Source organism: Micropterus salmoides, unplaced genomic scaffold (genome assembly GCF_014851395.1).
Source record: "Micropterus salmoides isolate LMB-PRFRI ecotype aquatic unplaced genomic scaffold, ASM1485139v1 Ms_hic_scaffold_8, whole genome shotgun sequence".
Lineage (NCBI taxonomy): Eukaryota > Metazoa > Chordata > Actinopteri > Centrarchiformes > Centrarchidae > Micropterus > Micropterus salmoides.
Genome location: NW_024044570.1, coordinates 23,255,501 through 23,281,183, shown reverse-complemented (window position 1 = coordinate 23,281,183; position 25,683 = coordinate 23,255,501). Strand labels below are relative to the sequence as shown.

The following is a 25,683-nucleotide window of genomic DNA, read 5'->3' as shown; positions in this document are numbered from 1 at the left end:
CAAATGTGTTCTTTCATTTGGCATCAGTGTATCTCTTGGGTATTTTTATGATCTCTGTCATTGCTTAACATCTGACAAATTATCTTTGGAAATATTAAAATGATCATCAGCTATGAAATATTTTTGGCTTATGGGTGTGTGTGTGTGTGTGTGTGTGTGTGTGTATGTGTCTGTGGTGGTGGTGGGAGGGCTGGTGGGAGGGGGCAAGTGTGACTGCAGTATATGAGAAGTGTTTACTTACGTAAGCTGGAGCTCAAGGCAGTAAACATGGTAAGCCATAATCCTGAAAAGCAGGAGGCTCTGTCATTGGTCTAAAGAAAAAAACTTTTGCTCCTATGTGCTCTACATTTAGTAGATATGAGTTTTTGCTTATTTTAATGTACACATCAGACCAGATTAACCGAGACATCTATTTTATGCCATGTTATACTTGTAGTTTACTACATTTAAGAGAGAAATATTGTAGTTTTTGCTAGAAACAACTTACTTAGCATGCTAAAAACTATAATAACCATATAAAACATGATGCATTGATTAACACTAAACTAGTATGTTAAATATTTGAAAGTAGTTCCACCTCAAACAGCTACAATGTCAAAATACCTCTTGAACATGAATACATTAGTAACAACAACAATGTACCACTATGTCTGCAGTCTGCTGCATAATGAGCATGATATTTGATATACAATTTGCTGACAATACTTGTCAAGACTTTTACTTATAATCGAGTGTTTTTCATTGTGGTATTATATATAAGTTCCAAATGAGCTGAATACTCATCATCATGAGTGCACCATGGCACTGTACAGCATTTGTACCTGTTTTATTATAGACATCAACAAAGGATCTGGGATAGGATTAGGCACATAACAGCTAAGAGAAGATGAAGTTAAGTGAATACTCTGTCACTCTGGTTTCCATTTGCCCATGAAATGGACAAATTATTCTGCCCTCCATCCAGGCCTGAAATAACAGCAGTCAGGTAACTTACAGCCGCCTCTTCTGTCCTCGGAGTACACATTTAGGTTCTGTATGTCATCAAACACATCACTTTCTTACCTATTACCAGGTTCCTCATCAATTATCCATCTGGCTAAGCTAAGTTATTTTGTAGTGAATGTCCTGTGAATGCCAAATGTTGCCTGTACAGCTCTCCAGCTGCTGTCTGCTTGGCAGTACATCGGGCTTAAATGGCTACATGGCCGTGTTGCTTGTTGAATCACGGTGGTAAATATAGTATTGCAACAAGCCAAGGCCCAATGTTTCTCTGTGGTAGCAAATTTAGCGGCTGTGTTTTTTAGAAAAACATTCGAGCAGTTTCAGCCCATCATCGAAATTGTGCTAATTATACCCAAACCCTGCTATATTCCCAGAAATGTGTGCAAGAAGTGTAAAGAATGTAGATTATTTTTCATGTCTATAGTGCATCTGCTTTGCTATGCCTTACATAGTTGTGCTTTAGTGCAACTTTATCATTTACAATCTTGATTATATTATGTTTGTTGCATTTTATCAGTTTTCTTGTATTTAAAAATCTTTGCGTGGGTATGGGTCAATTTTATAATGAGTAATTCTGTACAGTAAAGGAACAAAGAGTACAACACTGTGAACAGCTGTTCCAGATGGAGGCCCTATGTCTCTGTTCTGTTTGAATTACTTTCTCTCTCAGCCTTATCACCTGGGTGTTACTGTTGGTGCCCCACTAACAGTGCACCTGCAGACAACAGTAGGGGCAGGCAGGGGCTGGGGGTGCCCTTTTATCTCAATTCTCATCTCTCCTGTTGGGGTAGCACCAACTGAAAGGTTGTGGTCATGGCCCTCACTTCTCTGCCACCACAGGCTGCGGCACCACCTGGGGGGAGAATGAGCCTGTGCTTTAGTGCTGCTGGTCCCCTGCAGCACTAAAGCCCATTAATCCGTGTAGTCACTTTCTCAGCCATACCAACAAAAACAGGAGCACGCTAATGCATGTCAGCAAAACACTGGGCTTAATCAAATCAGAAATTATTTGGCATCCTCAATAAAATGCACTGTGTTTTCAGATTAGTAGATGATCTTCTTGGCAAGTATCTTTGTCCAATTCAGAGTCACACACGAATAATATCCTCAGTCATGATACAAAATGTCAAAGAAATGTCTGTCAATGCAGTGGGATTTGTTCTCCTGCTCTGAAAGTTTAACATAACTCTGAAAAGGTCTTATCCTTTTAATCTTGCTCCACTGTGCCGTCCACCAATTAAATGTGAGGTGACAGGAGCAGACATCAAATATGCATTGCTTCAGTACGCAAATGTGAACACATTCTTCTTAATGTTTTAAAGGAAAGCAAACCAACATGCGTGCTGGAAAATGTGTTCCGATTTTCTGCAGTATGAATTCTTGCCAAATCCTGTTATGCACGCTTAGTTTCTCTTTGCAGCACAAACGTTGCAATTATTTTCTTCTCTGCTCAACAACACAAAAACATAGGCAACTACCCCACACACCCACACTTCCAGATACATAAGAGTACAGCATCAGAGAGTGGTACATAAAACTAATGACACAGAACAGAGGGCCTTTGCAACCTATAGCCAGCTAAGAGAACCAAACTGAAATATTCCAAATATTCGTACGGCAAAAAAGTCACTGCAAAGTCATATCATTAAGAAGGAACTAACACACAAATCTAACCGACATTGAATTAGCGAACACACACTATTTGCCATCACCTCACAGGTTTACATCCTTTGTAAGCCATTTGTTTCTACAGAAAAGCACAGAGACACAGACTGTAGCGACATGAAATTAATTACAGTGCTGCATGTTCACCCAGTGGGCTACAAACACTAAAAAGCTGACAACTGTATGCAGCTACAGCAACACCTTTCCCCCAAACCACACACACGCAACAATCACACACACGCTCCTGTTCCCTCCTGCACACACTTTACTGTAAAGGGCTGTTTTTCATTAATCCGCATGCATTTAATCCGCATTTAGATTCACTGACCTAAAATCAATAAATTTACCAAATATCCAGAACATTTAGCAAGAAAACGTTGTTCAAATGTCAGCATATCTCTCATGGAAGGGTAGTGACATTTTTTATTCAGAAAAGCCATCAATCTACCCACGTTTGTCTTGCACCTGAAGGTATGGTTGAAGGACAATCTGAGCATGACCTTTACTTTTTTCTTGTTTCCTTTGTTAATTTCTGTTTCACATAAATGTAGAAAGCTTACTGGTTTTCCTGGGCAAAGGCCTGGTCACAGTGGCCCAGCAAAATTAATTCACACGTCACAAAATATATGGTAATGGTGTGTGTGGTAGAGGGATAAAACCTCTCAGAGTTAACAACCTTGCTAAACTGTGTGCTAAAGGTCTTTGTCACTAACGGGGCACACTGTTTATTCAAAATATCTATTTGTAAAATCAATTCATGTCTCCTATGTGTAAAACCATTGCTTTTTTGTGGAGCACTTTACACTTCAATGGGGGAAGATATAGAAAAAAGTGGATGGTGCAAAACAACTAATAAAATTGAGAGAAACAAAACAGCGCAGATTTACTTGATACCTGTGAACAGATTGCAGAAGTTCCATTTGGATTTTTTTAGGACGTTGTTCTCAGAAGTTGACAAAGTTTTGCAGCTTGGCTTGACAGATGGTGGGTGCAAACATAACTGCAGGTTCTGTCACTTGGTTGTAATTTATTTTGAACAGGAATGGATGAACACAAAAGTGACCCAGAAGCATAGTAAAGCCAAAGCTATGTTTTGTTATTGTTGTTGTGCACGTTAATAGTTACATTATGCCAGATTTTTGCCAGAACTCGTCCTCAACAACATTTTGTAGACAATAAACTTAGTTAAAGCAATAGGCTACAGACAAATGTAGGAAAATGTTGTATTTTACAGCTACTTTATCATTTCATCAGAAGCTTTTGTGGCTGCCAGGTTTCATTATTGCTATCAGTTGGGCGGTGATGTTTTGTCTCTGTCCCGGGGCCCCTTGCAGTGAGGGTCAGTTGCAGCTGTGTCAGGTGACAGAAGCAGGTGAGTTGGTGCAACATCATCCTCACCTTCCTGGTAGGACAGCACCAACTGGAAAATAACAGAATAACAAACAAAGGACGAGTAATCCTTTTTTACCCCTCTTCTCTTACTTGACAGGACACATGAAAGCTTCATGGATAGATAATGTGTGCACATTAATGTAAATGCTTTCACCTCAAGTCACTAAAGGTACATTGACATAGTAATGGATGTCGGCACCAGAGGACACTTAATTGCATATAGGCAGACACATGGTGAGATGTGGAAAGACAAAACCATTAAGTCCTTTTCCAGCTTTTCCCATCCTCGTGTTGGATGCTCCACTGGCTTGGCCTGATTTGGAATGACAGCATCTCTTACCTTCACGACAAATCTGATGTATTCCTTAAAATCAAAATAAGTACAGCATCACACTGCAAATGATTATCGGATTGGCTTTGTTTTGTGCAAGCATCAAACACAATTCAGGAGTGTGACAATCAAATTAGTGGAAATAAGAGCTGACTCGCTGTTCAATTAAAATCAGGCTTCAGTTGTTTCTGAAAGGGTTGCTTGTCAATGTAATTGAATTGTATCACCGGGAAATCATGCATGGAAATGATAATTTTGCAACGTAATTATTTTACCTTCTCACATTCTCATCCAGTGGATGTTGCAAGCAGTACATTTTATAACCTTTAGGAATGGAAAGTGGCAGAGAGTGCTGGCAGGGCCTGCCAAACACAACACTTTTGTTTGAAGCAATCTGTCTCTCAGCTCCACCCACAGCCCAAGCAAACAGCTCTGTCTCACTAAGAGAAAACACAGGCTTCAGCCAGCATGGCTGCACGTAGAGAGAATTCCATCAAAATGAAAGGCCTTATTAGTTGTGTCAAATACTGATATTCACCAAGGTAAAGTGCACAGAATACAGATAGCATTACAGGAGCATACAGCAGGCCATATCAACACCTCAAGGGAAAGGCTCCCAGACAATAACTTGAGGGATGGTGTGATGGCAGGCATTTGAAAGGCATCACAGATGACGTCTAATCTGTATTAAAAGACCTGGGCTGGCTGTAATCACCTCTATGTCACTGTGCTAATGGAATTCAAAGGCAGATAACAGACACAGTGCATGCAGGGTCAAAAACAGTGCAACACACAAAAAAGCAGAAAAAGACACAAAAACACTACCGATAATAGCAGGCAGACAAAAACATCACAGTTATTTTGAAGGCCAAGACAGAGAAGACTGTAAAGAGAGCAGAAGGCAACTGTCAGAAAGGCTAGGGTATATGATTATGTACTCCCCTGTGTTCATGAAAGGGAATTTCAATCAATTTGAAAGAGCCAACACTATTAAATATTGACACTCTCCTCCTCCTGCTTGCCTGCTAACCCTTCCTCCTCCTCAGTTTGGCAATCACAGACATGATGTTGATCATAATTAAACAGCCAGCCCCTCTTGCTTTTTTGACTTGCTTGTGCCATTAATTAGGCTGCCAAGATTTTGCTCTCCACTAGTTAAATGCTGCTGCTGAAATATGTCACCAGTACCTCACAAGCTAGCACTACAGTACATGACTACAACATTGGTAGAAGTAAACGTTCATTCAAAAGCTTAATTAATATCCTGCTAGTGATTCCCTGTTTAAAAACTCCTGTTGTTTCACTTTGAAAAAAGTTCACCTGCAGGACAATTGTTTCAATCATTGTGTGAGAACATTTCCTTTTTTATTGGTAGTCAGGGGTGGTGGTTCCTATTTTAAGAGGCACTTGAGCTGCAAAACGTCTCTTCATAATCAGCATGGCATATTAAACAAAACCAGTTCTACAAATTAAAGTAATTAAATAAGCTCATTAGCAAGTAGACTTTAAAAACACAGCACAGTATAGACTACAGACGTTTGACGGCAGGTGTAAAATACCATCTTTGACAATAATTGTAATCAGTAACAGGTGTGGGCGGGCAATGACTGGAATAAATAAAAAAAAATGTAATATGTTTTTTTGTGTATGGTTATTTGCTCTTGAAGGATATATATATATATTGCCTGGATATCTGAAGAGACTCCTTTTGAAACTCGTCAGCAGTTTCATTCTGTGATGGTGTGTTTTGACAAGTTATGGTAGAGGGGATCAATAGATTGACCACCACTTAGGTTTTAGCAGTGTTGCAGTAACGTGCCACAAAGGTCCGGAGAAAGAGCTGAACCATAAAGCACAGTTTTCCATCACCGTTGCTCACCTGTGAATGAGATAGAGGAAGTTGAAATATGGTTGCTTTGCAAGGTGGCCTGCCTTAGTGATTTGTGACAGGCTGAGGAGCTCAATGAGGAGGTGGACCACAAAATGCTTGCTGGGAGGAGACCAAGGAAACACAGCAGTACATCTCCCTGGAGATCCCCAGAAAGCGCCAGAGGAAATTAGTGGGGGGAAAAGGACATGTGGGCTGCTGTGTTTAGATTGATGACTAGATAAGTATGAAGTGTTTTGTTAGTCAATTCAATTCAATTCAGCTTTATTGACATCAATGTCAAACAACAATATTGCCAGCGCTTAAAATATAATACAAAAGAACAATTCATTTTATACAGTTAATTAAATAAAGAAAATAGTAAAAGTGTGTTTGTGTGTTGAAATAAAACCGTAAGCGTGTGTGTGTGTGTGTGTTGTAAATTCAATTCATATGGTTCATCAAATAAATAAAATAAAATAAAATAAAACAGTAAAAGTGTGTTATGTTAGTCTCCTTTGTCACTCCTGTCCTTAAACGACCTTAAAAATGGCTTCCGGGCTGCTGCATCCACCGAGCAAGGAGCAGAGATGAGCACAGACAACAATACAATACAATACAATATCTAATGCTGATGTCTGTACTGTTCTTTAAAATCTTACAGCTTTCCATCATATTTGTGACGGATACGCACTTAATAACTACAACTAGGCTCAGTGCTCATCATCACACCCACAGCAAAACATCCCAAAAATGTCAAAAATGATTTTTATAAGCCAGACCAGACAATCTAGTTTACAGGTAGCTACACTACAATTTTGTCAACCGCAGATGGGGAGGTGGGAAATTGACAGTGGGGAGGAATTGGTAGGAACATACAGTGTCAGGGAGGAGGGAAAAGTGTCATGCTGAGCAAACTCTGACATGTGTCAGGGTATCATGGGGCGTCCCTCACTCAGCACTGGCTGTCGTCCACCATGTCAAACTAAATGGAATATGATTGTTCTTGAAGCTTATTTTCATTCTCAACATGCCAACCATGTACCCACACATACATGTCTTTCAGCATGAGCCATTATTGGACTGACATAGCCTAGATAGATCCTTAGACACCCACACATAGAATCTTAATTTGATATATATATATATATTATTATTATTATTATTTTTATGTTGCCCATTTATTTGTTATTTCTTGTTGTTTTAATATCAAAAAATTGTTAAGGTTTGGCTTTAAAACGTCTATAGACTGTCTGCAGTGATTGAGGAATTTTTCAGGTATTCCTGCTTGTTATAAGTTATTGAAATAAAACATAACTGCTACAACTTGGCCCAAATCTCCCCAAATAATCCAGACGGGCTGATTCATACAGATGCCAAATGCTGAGCAGCCATTGATCGCATGGTAGAGGCAATTACAGGCCATTCAATGTCAAAGAGAGATAGTCACTGTCCTTAACGCCTCCTTTCACCGTGATTTTAAGCTTACAGCAGCATATTTATAATTACACATACTAATCAAGGTGGGAGTTCACAGTAAGCCATTCCATTATGTCAGCATCTCTGAGTGTCAACAGAGAGTCAATAGCCAAATTACTTCTGTACCATTTGGCAGAGATTTTACACAGACCCCCACCTCTTCACAATCCTCCTCTCAACATCAAATCACAAAAATGCTGTTGATTGAGCAGGTCTATATTATGCAGAACATGTATGAGCTAAACACACTCTGGCTCACACCTGGCTTTTAAGTTGGTGATCAAGTTTAGAGCTTTGTTATAGAAGGTGCACCGAGAATAAAAAACAGGTAGAGTTTTACCTTCAACACTAACAGCATGACACTTGCACGTTGATTATGCATAAAACTGCAATTCAGACTATTTAAAAGGAAATTACTTCCTTAATCACACGCATAATATGCATTTAATATTATCTGTATCCTGCTAAATTAAAGGTTGGTGCATAAGTGCCTTTCAAAGGCTTACTGAGGAGTTGTTGAAGAAATATTTGACTTTTATTGAGTTTTCCATTTTTTTGTACAAATTGTTAAAACTGTATGTAATTGTGAAAGTGACTGTAATTTATTGTCAGAGCCTCAATTAAAATAACCATTCTCCGTGAAATAGCATTGGCCGTCTCAAAGGCTCATATCAATACAGCTTGGCAAGATGCTACCTCTCTAATTCTAGCATAATCAGAAAAAAATGTGGATAAATTGATATTAATGAAGATTCATACGCATAATTAAACAAGCTTATTTTCAAATAAGAATGCCTTTGCTATGATTCTCCAATAACACCTGCCTTAATATGCCAATCTGAATTCTAACAAGACAGATTTAAACATTTTTTGAGTTGAAAGAGAAAATTCCTCAAAGGTGGGCTGCAGTTAAAAACTCACCCTTTGGTGACAGAAGTCAAATTGTTTCATTGACAAAACTAAGAGTCGAAAGCCAAACTAGCAGCTCTGTTAATGTCAGCATGCTAACATGCTTGCAATGACAATGCTAACATGCTGATATTTATTGCAAGGTGACCAGATTTCTGAAATGAAAACTGGGGACATTTTTGGTTTGGTTGTCAGTATGTCATTAAAAAAATATATATTATATATAAAATAAGAAGGGGGACAATTTTGGTTTTATAATCTGTCAAATATAATTCTTCTGAATGAAATCAAGTCATTTTGAAGCAGAAACTACCTTTCAGTCAATAAGTACAGGCTGCAATCACTTTCTGGCAAGTACAATACTGCATTTTATGTGATGTTTTGGCCATTTAAAGGTATTTCAACAGGTAAAAAGGACTGGATTGGTTGGTAAACATCAAGTTAAATAATGTAGAGTCATAAGGATAATTGCAAAAGAGATCATGTTTTTATTTTATATATAACTCAGCAGTAAGTCATGTTAATTATAGGCTACAGTCTGTTTTCCAAATATAAACAAGCATATTAGACATATATGTCTACCAAACACGTATTCCATCAGCAACAACAGGCTTCTATTATTGCCTATAATCACATAAATGTCAGGCCTGGTTGCGCTATAAACTGCACTTGACCACATTTGTGATTATTCCGTTAAAAGAAGCATTAAAGTATCACAAAGACATACCTTTGCTATTACCATGGACATAAAATTAAGTTTATTTGCATGTTATGTCTTTTTGATCCAGATAAAAGCAGCTGTAGACGTAAGGAGACGGTAATACAGCTTTACCATGCAATCAGTTTTCGATGATGACTACGACGATTACGACGATCACTTTTCGGCATGACACCTGTATACTCTACTGTCCAGTCTTTCTGGCCATGTAAAATCTGATTTTGGGTCTGTTAACTCCGTAAACAGTCTATGATTAACACACAGTTAACATTTCTGGGGACAGATCCAGACGGGGACAGGCAACCAAAATCGGGGACTGTCTCTGGAAAACGGGGATGTCTGGTTACCCTATACTATTGTAGCCATCTAAGTTTGTCAGGTTAGCACGCTAACATCTGCACTACAAAGTACAGCTGATGCTGTCAGGACATCATTAGTTTTGCATTTTGGGTTTAATTAAAATTTTGGCTCTAGATGAAACGTTACAAGGTCATTAAAGTTACAATTTATTCTGTAGGGACCATGAATGTTTGTAACGAAGTGTATGGCAATCCATCCCTTTTAAGTTTTCTCTCTGGTGAATGTAGGTCCAGCATTCACTTTTCTTTCAGCTCTGTTTTGTTCTCCACCAACTATTTAGGGAAATATGGAGCTTTTTAGCCACTACATGCTCCACTATGTTGTCTGGCTTGATGTTGAAGTGAACAGCGTTTTATTATCATATGATCATTTGATCTATTGTTCATATAAAAATATTTATTTCCGCTTTTATCTATATTAATATCTATATATCTATAATTGAAGAATATATTTGAATTACATTGAAATATATGAAATAGATATATAGATAGATAGATAGATAGATTTGGTTAATAAATAGCATATTACACCTTTGTAATAATACCTAATGCAAAATCAGACATCCAGCCTGGCCTCCAGCACTGTAGCATTCATTCCCACAACTGCTACCCTTCAAACCAGCAGCAGCATCATTTATTGCAATATTACTCAGTGAAAGACATCGCTATGACAGGAATATCTTTCATCAAACTCTTATCGTACAGTGTACGATGTCTAGCAGCCCATAAAATGTAATCATGATGATTAAGTGGTGATATTGACTGTAGTTGTTGCATTGAGTGTCCAATGCATTTAGACAGTCGAGAGCCTCGCAAGGTGAACTGTTTTTTATACCAGGGATCTTGTGCTCACTCAACTGCCTTTTAATCTTAAAAATAATCAACAGCGTGATTAATTGGAAACCAAATAGGGGATACTATCTGGGAGCATCAGTTTCACTGTGCAGTTCACTGATGTATGGTTATCGATTACAACAGGGGGCCCTCTAATCAGAATCATAGTAAAATCAATAGCTACATAACATTGCCTGAGGTCCTGTTCATGCTTCAGTGTACGTATCGGGAGTAAACTCCCCTGTGCTAAAACAGTCCGTCCACTGTGGAAATAAACGGCAGGAGACAGACAGAGATAAAGGACGAAAGCTTTGAGAAAGGTGAAGCAGAGGACTGAGAGGGTTATTCAACGAGAGGATTCTGTGTGATTGAAAACTGTTCTGTAGGTTTTCTAACTCAAACCTTCAAGCCATCAAGCTTCCAGGGTGCGCCGAAGGGTCAACATGCCACTAACCTCAACCGGATCCACAGGCGAGATCCAGCCACCGAGCTGTCGTGCTATTGTCACATCCCACTACCTCTGTACTCTGACCGCTACGTTCCTCCTCTGTCTCTTGATCACTCCATCTCCCTCGGGAGCGAGTTAAGTTGCACGGTTGCAGTCATGTGTAATCACAGCATTCCCTGTTGGGAGAATGGAGAGGCAGGGTGAGGGCAGACCTGACTTTATCAGTTTAAAACTTGACTTTAGGTTGCCTGTTCAACATATAACAGTCACAACCCATGAACTGTGACACTGTCCTGAAGACAGCTAAATGAAGCAGACCTAGAAGAGCTCAGAGGAGCCGCAGAAAGACTCCAGGGTTTCCACAAGCATCTGGTCTGGTGCCAGGCTATCTGAGGCATTCTGCACTCCTGGCATCCTGCCATGTAACAAGGAAACCAAACCTTTGCTGCTCACCTACACAGAGAGAGGACAACAGAGGAGAAACACATTTAGTAGAGCAGGAAATCCAAGAACAATAGGAACAGGATGAGAGAAAAAGAGGGATTTGGAGCAAAGGAATTTTGAGCAAGGAAGGGGCACTGTGAATTCAACAAACCTATTTCTTACAAAATTCTCTTATATCCAAGTGTGTCTATTTGCGTTGCCAAATATGTTTTTGAGCATATGTATTGTACCTTGATTGCATTAATTAACATTTTTTTCAGTCCAGGAAGTCAGACAGAGGTAATAGGATGAGAGTTGTTTGTGGGCTTAGGTACAGAAGCCCTAAGCGGCCACCCATTCATGTCTTTATTTTACTCGTGGTAACGGGATAATTATCTCGTGATCTCGAGATAAGGACTGTTGTTTTCTCGTGATAACGGGATCATTTTCTCGTGATCTCGAGATAATAAACAGTAGTTTAACACAGGGTTGGCAAGAACGTTTCTTAATAGTAATTTCAAGTTGTTTTTAGTGTCATTGAGGCACAGGACTCATTGTCTGAAGATTATAAGTTCAATGCTCATGGAAATAAATTTCATATTCCTCTTCAACAAAGTTGTTATGAAGATGACTGATTAACATGCTCACAATTAAACACGTGCTGGAGTTTGCACATCCCAGCGACTGGTCCACATTCATCAACCTATGGACTTCATTTCCCCATCATTCCCAGGCAGATGAAATTCATCCGCTTCCATTCAGGGAAAAGAAGAACAAATCAATCAGAAGTACAGCCAAAGATTTTGACATAAGCTTCTGACATCGCTATTGGCTTCATCTATGTGGAGCCATTTTTATACAGTATTCCAAAGCCCTTGCAGTCACCTGCAGCTCACGTTAGACTATCAAGTCAGTGAAAGTCAGCTGCAGTCATCTCAAACGCACCTATTGTATGCTTTAGGGTGTGGCTACCTTGTGATTGACAAGTTGCTACCATGGCAAACTGTCAGGTGTAGCCATTTGTATCCCTACCCAGCACCACCCTCTTGTCCAAATGGTCACTTTTTGTTCCAAATAACCAATATGGCGACTACCAATATGCCAAACTCGTTCAAAGTATTAGTCCACAAACCAATGGTGGCTCGACTTATTTTATACCGTCTATGGCTCCAGTCTATTCTACTATCCTACTGACAAGGTTAGCGTCTAGCTATTGTCACCAGCTAGCCGCTGACCTTGTCTGTCTGTTGTAGGGTGCTGAGCAAAAGCATACATTAGGTTATCAAAGCTTTTTCACTAAATCTATCAAAACAACAAGCTGAAAGATGGTAAAACCCTCTGTAGAGCTGAGGGGAGATCGGGGTTAGGTGATAATTATCTGTGGCTTTGTCATTACAAGTGACTCCTTTCACATTATATGTAGTACTTTTTTCAATTGTTAATGCAAAAATATTGATTAGTGCAGCTCAAATTGCTTTGAGTTCATAAAAACATGACCACAAAAACATTAATTAACATTAATGTTAGCTGCAAGTTTATTGTAGGAAAAAACTAATCAGTGAATGTTTTGCTACACTATACATTCCTGTATGTAAATACATTCAATGAAACAATTTCCTAACAATGTTAGCCAATAACATGAAGTTAGGGGCATTAGGTGTCCTACTAGATTGTATACAAGATTGGGATCCACATAAGTTGCAGTGTGAAAACAATGACCCTGAATGTAAAAGCTTAACTGTGGTGCAGGTCGCCTATCACCAGATAATAACTACCGTACCACAGCAACATTAACCAGAGTGAGATGGAAATGCGCCACTGGCACTCAGTACCAATCACCACAAGGGGAGCAATTACCGTAACATTAAATAGTGATAAACACAACTGCACAGTGATCGTCAGAACATCAGAGCTGTCACCGCGTCATCCGTCAAAACCACGCTTCAGGGTAGCAACAGTCAGGTAGTGATACATTACAAGGGACAGAAACAGGTGCTACCATAGATTCTAATTACTTTGTTCTATCAATTATGTACAAATCCTTGCATGGCCTGGGGTCTGCCACACACTGCTGTGCCTCCTACTCACTCTCTGCACCATCCCAGCTGCAGCTACATAGCAGTCAGTACTTTTCAACAGTGCTTTGTGAGGATGCCTTGAGGTGACTATAAAGGTTTATTTTTCCAAGGCTGAATTCATACGGATGGAACAGTTCTCAAAAATAAATTGAAAAAAAAAACATTCTGCATATCCTACTGACATCTGAATTTGTGTGTTACATCCTCTCTAGTAACAGGAGTAAATTCTTTTCTCTTCCACTCAGCCCTGTAAGCATCAGTTTAGACACACAGGTGCTCTGCTGTTTTGTGTTTTCAAGCTGTAACGGTCTTCCAGGCACTTGTGGTTTCTGCCTTTGTTTTGCACACTTCTTAAGTTTTCTCTCAGACGCTTGGTGCACAAAAACATTATGGTAATGAGCTGGTAGACATCTGCTTCCAGCTCAGTTTTTCTCTAGGTGTTTAAGCATGAGTGTGTCACTCATATAGGGGATCTGCTTTTACCTACAGTAGGTCAAATCTTTAAAAGGGAGGCATATACAGGGGAATTTCAGAATTAAACAGCTGCAAGAATCAATTCATCATGGTTGAAGAATGATGTTTTGTTTACCCTCCCCTCATGAAACAGCATCGTAGTTTTATAATGCATTAGGTTCGGTGTACTGTGTGAATTAATGACTTACACTCCCGGTACGGCACGTCATTCAGTGTAGAAGGAGAGCGTTATGTATAAGGCAGGCTGCAACTAACAGCCATATGGGGTTTTACAGCAAGCTATAAAAGCAGTCTGATAGTGTTTAAAGGATCAGTTCATGTTTTCGTGCCTAAATATGAAGGCACAACGCAAGACAAATAAGCAGAAGGGAGAAACATCTGATACAAAGCTTTTTTTTATTAAGGCCATAAGTAGCAAAGATGAAAATGTGAATCTGGGCTGCAGAATAGTGAATACTTTATACCCATACAAAACAGGCATACTTATGGCACTACATTTGAAAGGACATACACTTTCTCATGGAGCAGTGCTTGAATAAATGTTTCTGTTTTCACATTTGAAGCGTTGCCCTCGACTTATTTTCCTGAATACCAATGGAGGATCTGTATACACTGCCTCATAATTAAAGGAAAACTCTGTTGGATCCTGTAATCAGCTTTGGAAAGATTGTATGAATTAGGAGCCCTGGCCATGGTAAACGAACTAGAAAAATAATGTCAGTTGTTACATGATGTTAATTATCTCTCAGAATTAGAAAATGTTTTGGAATGAGGAAGAAATTATTTTAGAAACCACAGTTTGTTAATTGAGAGATTTTAAGGAGTTTCAGAGGTCCAAATGACCGTTGACAGTTGAAAAGGGGGATTGGTATTTTGGTTTTCTCTCATAAAGTTAGTGAATGTATGGATATTTTTATCCAGAAATAATATAAGAAAACTAACAAACTATAAATATTATAATATACTTTCTGTCTGTCTGACAATTTACATCAGAGTTGTGTAATTTAAAAGATGTGGTCATGCATTTCCTCCACAGTGTAGGTCATGTTCCCGCCATGGTTGTTATCTGGATTGTTATGAAATATTTATTTAGTTACCATATCACTCAATTGAATAATTAAGTGTAAAAATCTGATAAAGCAGAGCAGTGTGTTGCCTTTTCTTTTGGGTGTGACATTTAAACTTGTTCAACTACTGGAGAGAAGAAAAACACATACTGCATCTAGACAGTTTTGAATTTCTTAAGGTTAAGACTGTTCAGCAGACAAGAGTCTCACAATAGCCTGTACTAGGCTGTACTATTGTCTTTGGTATCACTGATATCCAGTGATATCAATGAAGTGACTCACTAAATGCATTCAAGCAGCACACCTGCCAGTGAGCAGCAGTCACAGACTGTTAACCACAAGATCTGGAAGTGTTTGTGAGTCAATGAAGCTTCACAAACTCTGTCACCGTCTGCTTTTGTCAAAGTTCGGCGCACATAAAGAGCGATTTAGATTCATCTTCGTGATTGTATGATTCACACTAAAGTGAGCTCAAGCACGGCGTCCTGGCACTGTTGTAAGGTAAGCAAATAACAAGTTATGATTCAATATTAAAGAAAGAATTAACAGTTCTCAGGCTTTTTAAATCAATGTTGTGCTACTATTTCTCTAAGTTGACTTGTACAGTCTATGTAACCATCCTTCTGACTGTAAAATATAGTCAAACAGTGTCTGTATTGAAGTGACTCATATTGTCCACAGCAGTATTAATGTTGCTGTTAAAGCTAATGAAATAACATTATATTGTTACACATGTCAATAATGATGGCATGACAGTCTCAGGCAGACCGTCTCAGAATAAACTCTAAATGGTAGAATTTCCTTGTGCCCAGTGTCCACGCTGTGCCATTGTCTGGTAATTTCATAATGGTCCTGACAATGTTGCACCAGAAAATGTAGCCCATTTTCCAGGAAAATCACGCAGAGTACTGTCTCCATGTAAACAGTCCCAGAAAATGATTGGCTGAGTGAAGCAGGTCCTGTTCGTGTCTCATGCTGCCTTAAAGTACAAGGCTCTGATTCAAAGATAGAAAGTTTTAATATGAGGTTTTGTTTGTGGTCTAAAATAGTGTGACCGAAAGACTTTACTTACCTTGCTTATCCGTGTGTACAATTATATTTTGGTGCTTATGTTTGAGTCTAGGTACTCTAAATGCAGCACTGCTGTGTGCTGCCAAACAACAGCAGCAGTGGCAGCAGCAACATATAGTCATAGTAGTAAGTTAACCTACAACACTGTGTTGGTAGGTGTGTCAGTGGCATAGCATAGTTCTGTGCTCTTCATCCTCACAATGTAACATCTTGGCAAAATCACTTTTTGAAAATCCAGTTTACATTCTACAATTTAAATGAACTCTCTAATAATGATAATATTGTTGGCATTCATTTCATGTTATTACTTTATTGTTACCATTATTATTCCTTCATTATACCATATATTTATATCATCACATGACATGCTGGTAGTCATTGTGTGTGCCATCTTTCATAAATTTCAAAAGAGATATTGTCTTGCAGAAAGGCTAAAAGATTGTATGCCCTTATTTATTAATTTTTTGGGGAGGTCTGTATAGCATATTCTGATTACGTGGATTATGGTCGTCCAGGTGTTACTATAATAAACAGGAAGTCAAAATTTAAAACCCCTGACTGAAAACAATAAACAGCTGACTGACATATTGTGTTTGTGTGCTGTTTTGACACAGGCACCTGCTGGAAAATGACACTGCAACCATTAACTCCAGTGAACTGTGCAGGCCTTCTGCAGCCTGGCTGCTCCCTGCTACAGCTGGATGGTGAAGTTCTCCTGTTTGGCCAGAAAGGGTGGCCCAAGCGTTCATGTCCAACAGGTGTATTTGGGGTTCGGTTGAAATGTGGCGAGATGAAGTTGAGGCCCATTTCCTTCTCCAGTGACTCATGCTACCTTCCTCCGTTACGTTGTCCAGCTGTTTGCCGCCTCGACCCCTATGACGGGCTTCCAGAGAGTTATCTCATCCATGGCGGCCGCACCCCAAATAATGAGATCTCATCGAGCCTGTACCTGCTGACCACGGATAGCCGTGGCTGCAATCGTAAACTGACCTTGAGCTGCAAAGAGAGGGAACTGGTGGGAGAAGTGCCGGGGGCCAGATACGGCCACACAATGAGCATGGTTCAAAGCCATGGGAAGACAGCTTGTGTTTTGTTTGGGGGTAGATCCTACATGCCCGCAGGAGAGCGGACCACAGAGAGCTGGAACAGCGTTGTGGACTGTCCTCCTCAGGTGTTCCTGTTTGACTTGGAGTTTGGTTGCTCTTCTGCTCACACTTTACCTGAGCTCAGCGATGGACAGTCTTTCCATCTGGCCCTGGCCAGAGAAGACTGTGTCTACTTCCTCGGGGGACATTCACTCACCTCTGACTCTCGTCCCCCTCGACTCTTTCGCCTGCGTGTTGAGCTCCTGCAGGGCAGCCCCTTGCTTTCTTGTGAAGCTCTAGACACTGGGATATCCATCTCTAGTGCCATAATCACCCGTACAGGTCCCACTCACAAATATATCATCTTAGGTGGGTATCAGGCAGACTCTCAGAAGAGGATGGAGTGCAGAACTGTGATTCTGGATGAGAAAGGGATTCACTTTGAGCCCTTGGAACCACCTAAGTGGACCCCAGATATCATCCATAGTCGCACTTGGTTTGGCGGCAGTGACGGGGAGGGAAAGGTCCTGCTTGGTGTACCCACGGAAGGAAGGCCATGCCAACCAGATATGCATTATTTTTATCAGGTGAGCTTCCAGACAGAGGGAGAAGGCAAAGAGGAAGCAGGAACACAGGGCTGCAGCCAGGAGTCAACAGATTACGACGACTCCACTCCTCTTGAAGATTCTGAGGAGCTCTACTTCGGGCGTGAGCCACACGAGCTGGAGGACAGTGATGGAGAAGGGGATACTTACAATGAGGAAGATGAGGAGGACGAATCACAAACAGGCTACTGGATCAAATGCAGCCTGGGCTGTCAGGTAGACCCCAACACGTGGGAGCCATACTACTCTACTGAGCTCCACCGGCCAGCCATGATCTTCTGCTCCAGAGGGGAGGGGGGACACTGGGTCCATGCTCAGTGCATGGAGCTGTCTGAGACCCTTCTGCTCAGGCTCTCTGAGGGCAACAAAAAGTACTTCTGCCTGGACCACGGAGGCCTGCCTTACCAGGAGATGACACCACCCCGACAGGTCATGCCTCTGAAGCGCACCCCCATGAAAGTTAAGGACAGGAAAACTCCTCCTACAATCAGGATGTCCCCCGCAAAAAAAAGCTTTTTCAGAAGGCTTTTTGACTGAATTCAGTTTTGATTATGACGCATGTAGATGGTCACTGTTAAAAACGCTATGTAGACTGAGAACATTTCTTGTTCATATTTAGAGAATAAATGATAGAGGAAAAATACATAACATACTGATCCGTACTCAATGTGGAAAATACTGTAAAGAGAATAAACTGTAAAATTGCAACCTGATATGTTGTATCTAACAGCTGTGTATTTCCATTAGAATCTCACATTGTTTTTCAAAAAATAAGTACTATTTTAGCAAGTTCGTCTACAGTGTTTCTAATTTGTGTTTGTATAATCTGTATAACAGGCAATTTAAATTTTGCATTCCATTAAGTATAACAGGTTTTACATCCTAACATTTTCTTCCATGGCCAAATAGAGCTGCATTCTTTTTACAATTCTTTCTACTATTAAGATGATGATTATTGAATGAAATGAAATATCTGACATGCTTATCTGTACTCAATGAAATAAACAATAAACAGCCACAAATTCTCAGTCATTCTACCTGTTTATTTCTAATATTTTTCACAGATTGTCAGTTTCTAGTTTGCAGTTATTTTACATTTCAATAAGAACACCTGTGAAAATAACACTATACATTAACACTTCTTGGCTTCCAGAGCCAAATATACCTACATTTACAATAAAATGTATCATAATTTATTAGTAGTATCTAATATACAAATCTGTGTTCAGTTAAATAATTAATTTAATTTAAATAATAACAATCAATCAACCTACATGAACAACCTAAACCTAATTGTCTTTATAGTTTAAAGGGCTTTCACAATCTTTAAATGTGACAGTAAATCTGTATTATTTTATAAATTTTTTAGCATATCTCTCTGCAGTGTTTCTACTTTTTCATTAGCTGTGTAACAGTTTCTTGTTGTTTTGTTTTCCCGGACCACAGTAAAAATAAGCAGTTATGAGTGCTGTCTTCCAGGACCAAATGTGCATGAATTCTGTGCTGTTAATGCAATATTAAAACACAAAATAAAAACTAAATAATAAAATAAACCGACAAAGGATCAAGATCAAGATTTTGACTTTATTTATTCTTTGAAGGAAACAAGGACAAAAAATGTACACACTTCCTCTTCTATGAAGATAACACATCAAAAGAATGTTAAGTTGTCTGCTTCAGTGAAATATACAGCAGATATCTGAATACTGTACAGCATTTAAGAACAAATAAATAATGTAAATGAGTAGTGGAAGTGCAATACTGTATTAGTACTGTACTACTATGCAATATGAATCACTACTTGAAGTCTTCTGCAACCGCAGTAAACAGTTTACATGATATTTAGTGTAATATGGAAACACAAAATGAGGAAATACATCATCCACTACTTTGGAAATGCAATTCATTATGGCAAAAAAAAACTAATATGAGACAAGTTGCAATATAATGCACTCTAAAACATGATGTTATTGTAGAGCTGTGACAAATTGAATGAAATGTGAATATTCCACAGCTGTCACATGGTTAAACTTGTGACAGTAAAATAAAATCAAACACTCAATCAAATAAGAAAACCAAATTGCCTGTCACAATTCAAAATTGTGACAGGCAGAGAAAGAAAATATATATCAATCAATCTAACAAATAAAGTTGCCAACAAATCAGGTCTTTCTAGCTCCTGCCCATCCCTCTCCTCTGTCAACCGTGTGAATGAAGAAATATCAGCAGAGAAAAAGAGCCAGGTTATATACAGCACTTAAGAAAAATCTCTGCCTGTTGGAGAGTCCATGGGGTATTAAGCTCCGTAATGGACCATACTGGATTTTTATGATATCAACAAAAAGGTCAGTATATGCTTTACTTTATGTGAAGAATTCGAATAAGTATCATCTATCCTCCACTGTGCAAAAACTAAAAGAGATAAAAATTGGTTCAAAGTGACCTAGCATCTATTCTGCCCCTAAGGGATCCCAAGATAAAGCACTAAAGTAATCTTTTTCAGAGGGCACTCATGAAACAAAGAACATTTGGGTCTCTGTGATTGCATTTTGCTCCAGCTCAAATGATATATTAATACAGTGGCCACAAATGTGGTCTTTTTAACACAATTTCCCTCCATGACTTACAGCACTTTAATCCGTTTCCATAAATATCCTCTCTGTATAAATTCATAAATGTGTCATATCCTTGCAATACAATAAACTGCGCAATTTTTCACAGACGGTGGAGATAAAAGAAAGAACTTTCCAGCTTAGAGCAAGAGAAAAGAAACCTGTGTGTTACTTCTATGTTCCTCCGCTGTCCCATCTTTGTATTATTAGCTACACAGCTAACAAAGCAAGGCAAGTACTCAAAACAAGTAAAACACATTTAGAACACATTTTCCATTACATTTTGGAAATTAGCATGTGTGCGAATGAAAAGGTATTTTGTGAAACAAAGATACTTTAATCACACCAAAATAGGAAAAGTTGTAGAAATTTTTTTTATCTGTTTCCATTTCTGTTATTCTAAATATCGGTCAATGTTTATAGAAAGTAAATTAAGTAAATCATATTACCGATAGAGACAATTAAACATTATAGAACTATCTTGAAATCAATAAAATGGTAATACTTAAGGTTCACAGTAAAAGAAAAATCAAAAATCATTGATTTCCAAAGACATGTCTTCATCATCCTGGTTCTCTATCGGGTCGATGGTAGCTTGCAGAGCTTTGGCAGAGTCTTTGTGAGCTTCCATAAACTTCTGCAAGTACTTGGAGGTATACAGCCAGTGATGTTTCAACACATCCTCTAGTTCAAAGGCCTTTGACTGGCGTGCATTCATCTTGCGGAAACGCCTGAACAGTTTGTTTGCTGACTCATTCCCCTCGCTAGCCCAGGCTCCTATGGATCCATCTCTCTCTATGATTTCAGGCACATGGGCCAGGGTCTTGTGCAAGTAATTGGTTATCTTTCCATTGTACCTGTATTTGAAGGTAGAGGAGAGGAGGTCGGCAAAGCTCTGGGAGTTAAAGCTGTAGCGGCACAGCTGGTCAGGGCACTCTTTGGCTGGGCAGGTGGCACGCCACACAGGCTTCATCTGGAGGTAGAGCCTCATAAGCTCCCTCAGGGCCTCCCTCCTCTCCTCTGAGGGCACCAGCTCACACACCACCTCCACAGCCTCCTGGGTCATTAGCCTGCGAGCATAGTTCCCATTCATCCTCATCACCGGTTTCAGCTTCATCTTCTTCCTCAGCTGTTTATCTAGGGCTGCCCTCCAGCTCCGCCGTTCCTCCCGGCTGGGGTTGACCTTTTTGTATACCTCACCGATCTCGTCCTGGAAGATTTTGTAAAACTCAGTGGCATTTCCAATGTCACAGTGTAATGCATCCAGTGTGGGCTGGGTCTCCATGAAGGGCTTGGCAGAGACACCTTTGACTCTGTCTCGCAGCTCATCTGCAGACTCAGAAAAGGGGTTGGTTCTCCATATTTCATAGCGTTCAAGGTTCTCTTCATGACTGCGAGTGACAGAGTGTAGCACCATGTTTTGAGAGGCCTCTGCCCGACTGGAGTCACAAAGAGTGCAGATATAGGTGGACCCTGAGGCCTCGAGGCCCTCCATCTCACGCACCATCTTCTCATCGTATCCAGTGGCTCTGAAGTGGAAGCGGAAGGAGCGTGGTAGTCCGCCCATGGACAGGATGAGCCTGCTCTCTTTCATTGCCTTACGTTCTGCAACTATAGGGCTCAGGACAGCTGTAAGTGTCTCATGGTCGGACTCATCCACAAATGTCAGACAAAGGGGCTTACAGGACAGTTCTGAGTTTGGCTTTGGCTCGGTGAAGATGGTAACCTCTTCTTTCTCATCGTCTGCCAGGACAGAGACACACATAATAGTGAAAGAGTAACGTACCGCCTTCTCAGGAACAACTGGTCCTCCACCGTGCTTCTCGCTGACATCACCCATGCCATCACAAGATTCCTTGATCATGACATTGAAGCCTGAAGTGCAAGCACTGTCTTCCATCCCACTCTCTCTCAGCCCCTCCATGATGTCCTCCTCCAGATCCTTTAATGCTGACACCAGTGCCACATCATAGCGAAACCGCCGAGTGATAGTGTCAGCTGGAGCATCATCCACCGAGGAAGCCCATCCTGAGAGCCCATTAATAATGCCAACATTGCACGATGTAGACACATTCTTAAGAGCTGGCTGCCATTCAAACTGGTGAAAGCCTGGGAGAAGCTCCTTCTCTGCAGCTCGCAGGGTGTGCAGGGGCTGAAAGATCTGGCGGCCACTGGTGGCTTTGACAGTCCGGTACATCTTGTGATACTGACTGCAGCTCAGGAAAGTGTTGACCCGGATGGCCAAGCACACAGCAGGATGCAACCCAAAGCCTCTGCCTGCAGAGAGAGAGAGAAAACGAAAAGAGAGAGTGCTTTAGAGAGAGACAAAAAGAGGCAAGTTTAAAAAAAGTCAGGCAAGAATAAAGAAGTGAGACATTGAGAGAATCTTTCAACACCAAACTGTGGAAGCCCATTTCTTGTGCTTTGAAAAGAACTGCAGTATCTAACATTCATTGGATAGCCTGCATTTAGAGTCATTTATACTGTGAGAGAGAGAGAGAGAGAGAGAGAGAGAGAGAGAATTGCAAAATTAACATCCAAATGTGAATGTATCATTGTCAAAAGCCCACAAGCCCATGATTACAAAATCCAATATTTCCTAATTTCCAAATGTTATAAGGGTACAGAGGGTGAATCAGTGAAGCTGGCAAAAGTGATGTATTGGCTGCAGATGAAAACAGACACCAGCTGGCTTCTATTCCCCAGAGAGGAGGATGGTGCTGTCTGTGTAATTTGCAGATACAAGAGCTGCTGATGTTGTTTTGATTCTAACAGCTCCGTCACAAGAGTTGTTATTGTGCATTAAAGGGAGTGTGAGACTCTGAGACTGACAGACAAGCAGACAGAGCGTGAGAGTAGGGGGGTATCAGAGAGGGGTTTGCTGTGTAACAGCGGCAGTGGTTCACTAAACAGAGATGGACAATGATGAACTGCTTTTCAATCAAAATCACATAAAACTTTATTCTCTCTCCTCAATAGTGAACTTTTTCAGCTCATTGTTATTTATGAGATGACTATTCCTCAGAGATATGCAAAAATATAAATGCGCAAACACTATCATACTTTTCATTTGTTTGTGTCCTTTTTTGGCTAAAGGGGGTTATGTTGATTGAACAAAATGTCTTATAATAGCTTCTTACCTTGCATCAAGGCCTCTAGTTCATCAGCCTGCCGGTGTTCATTCCCAGATCTCAGTGCAAGCAGAAACAGCGTCAGACACACAGACTTCAGGTCGCCACCTTCCTCTTTGTCTGCAAACACCTTCACCTGGTTCTTCAGATCCCTCAGCCGATGCTTCTGGGCACGACGGGTTAGCGATAGCAAGTGCTGACGGGGTCTTCCACCTTTATTGGTTAGCAGGTAAATGTCAAGTTCTGATGAGTGCTCATTTGCATCCTTTTCATCCAACTCATGGCCCAGACAATGAGCTTTAAATGAGTCTAGCGTTACCTGCTTGCCACATCCACTTCTGGGGCAGAGCAGGGGCAGCGAAAGTAGGGCTGATAAGAAGGCTTTGGCTGGTAGGGTGAGATCATCAGGGGCACAGGGCAAGTTGCAGGCCGGACAGTGAGGTCCCAGAACGTGGGTATATTTTATAATACAGCTGCGGCAGAAGAGGTGCCCACAGGCGGACTGAACTGGATCAGAGAGCAGGTGGTCACACACCAGGCAGGTGAAAGAAAAGAGGAAGTCTACAGGGAGCTTCTCAGAGATCAGCTTGGTACTCAGGTGGTCTTTCTGGCAGTGGGTGATATTCCTCACCCATTGCTCTCTCTGGGTGATGGGTTTCCTCCAGCCCCTGAGCACTGGAGTATGATGACGGTCTCCAAATGGTCTGAGAGCCCTTCTCTCACCAACAGCAATGCTGCCGCCATGGTCCCACCGGGTCCTTTTTGCCAAGCTCTGGGCTCTGGGGATGGCTTTCCGCCTCTTCCTCCCAGTCCGCTGGAATGAAGTTTTCCTGGGGTAGCAAAGGTGGCAGAGGGAAGAGTGGGGTTTCCACTCAGGGACTCTTGTTCTGGAGAAGCTGCAGACGCCCCCTCCTCGTATGGCAGCCATCCAGCAGCGATGGCAGAAAGAAAGAGGGTGGACAGATTCTGTGTCCTCTGTCACGTCCACTTTGAAGACTTTGAGGATGACCTCTGGCCAGCTTGTAACCTTGCAGCCCATTTTACGCAGGGCACCTTTGCTTGACTCATCCAGATCCTCATGAACATTGTGCACTGGCCCTTTGACTTTTCTCAGGACCATTCCACAGAGACGGCACAAGCACCTTCATAGAGAAAAAACAATGTTGTCAAATTCTTATGCATATGCACATGATATGGTGTAGTTTATATAGTATTGTGACATTTGATCACCTGAGGTGGTTCATGTGAGTGTCCATTTCCTGAAGCTTCATATCTACCCTCCGGCCCGGGCCCTCCACATTTTCCTTGCTTTTTCCTCCTAAGCACAATTTCATAACGCTCCCTGGAGCCACACCATTATCTAACTCTATATTTGGAGCTTCAGTAACTGAGATCCCTAACAGGGCTCCTTTTTCAGGCTGTGTCTCACTGGGCAGGGGGGCCTTCTCCATGGACTTCACCCTAAACAGTTTAAACTTCCACTGAGAGTACTTAGAGTGGGGATGGTGGAGCTCAGCCGGCATGGAGGATCTGGGGCCATCTGTCTCCAGGCTCTCCTCCGCCATGATGCGTCTTAGACCTCACACCCTGGAGAGGAGAGGAGAGGACGGGGTGGGGGAGCTTAGTTTGATGTTTCACAAAAGTATGAACATAATTTCAGGGGTCTGTGAGAGGCTCATTAATGGATACAGAGAAAACATTTGAAGGATCAAATGCTCAGATATCCCCAGTGCCTTCTCAGAGTTGAGCCCATGACACAATCTTACAGCTTTACTTGATTCCTGTTGAATTTATACACCAAGTACCCTGAAATCCCACTGAACAGAGAGTAGTGAGCCCTGACCTAGAGTGCTGTATTATACCATAAGTGGCATTTAGATCTTGTGTAAAATGCATGAGACAAGCACTGGGGGATCGATACAGCACCAAAATCTTCATTTCTCTCATCTCCAATCCCATCGCTCAGGGAGCCATTGTGGATTTTTTTTTCTTTGACACAGCGAGTTTGCTAAATGGGCAACCTTATCCCTGCAAGGCTGCCAATCATTTATATTAGTCATTTTCTTGGCTGGAAAGAGAACTGGAGTCCTGGGAGCCTCTGCCTGGCATTTTAAATGCAGGGGGAAAATCATA

At 40.8% G+C, this 25,683-nt stretch overlaps 2 protein-coding genes across 2 annotated transcripts; one reads left to right on the top strand and one right to left on the bottom strand.

Annotated features, from left to right (window-relative positions):
• Positions 1-16,738: 16,738 nt before the first annotated feature.
• Positions 16,739-18,771, top strand: rag2 (recombination activating gene 2). Its single transcript, XM_038705154.1, has one exon. It carries the CDS (start codon positions 16,746-16,748, stop codon positions 18,342-18,344), a length of 1,599 nt encoding a protein of 532 aa, XP_038561082.1. The 5' UTR covers positions 16,739-16,745; the 3' UTR covers positions 18,345-18,771.
• Positions 18,772-19,371: 600 nt separating this feature from the next.
• Positions 19,372-25,115, bottom strand: rag1 (recombination activating 1). Its single transcript, XM_038705015.1, has 3 exons — positions 24,781-25,115; positions 23,560-24,692; positions 19,372-22,696 (listed from the first exon to the last, which is right to left on the bottom strand). Exons 1-3 carry the CDS (start codon positions 25,113-25,115, stop codon positions 20,949-20,951), a joined length of 3,216 nt encoding a protein of 1,071 aa, XP_038560943.1. The 3' UTR covers positions 19,372-20,948.
• Between the last annotated feature and the right edge of the window lie 568 nt (positions 25,116-25,683).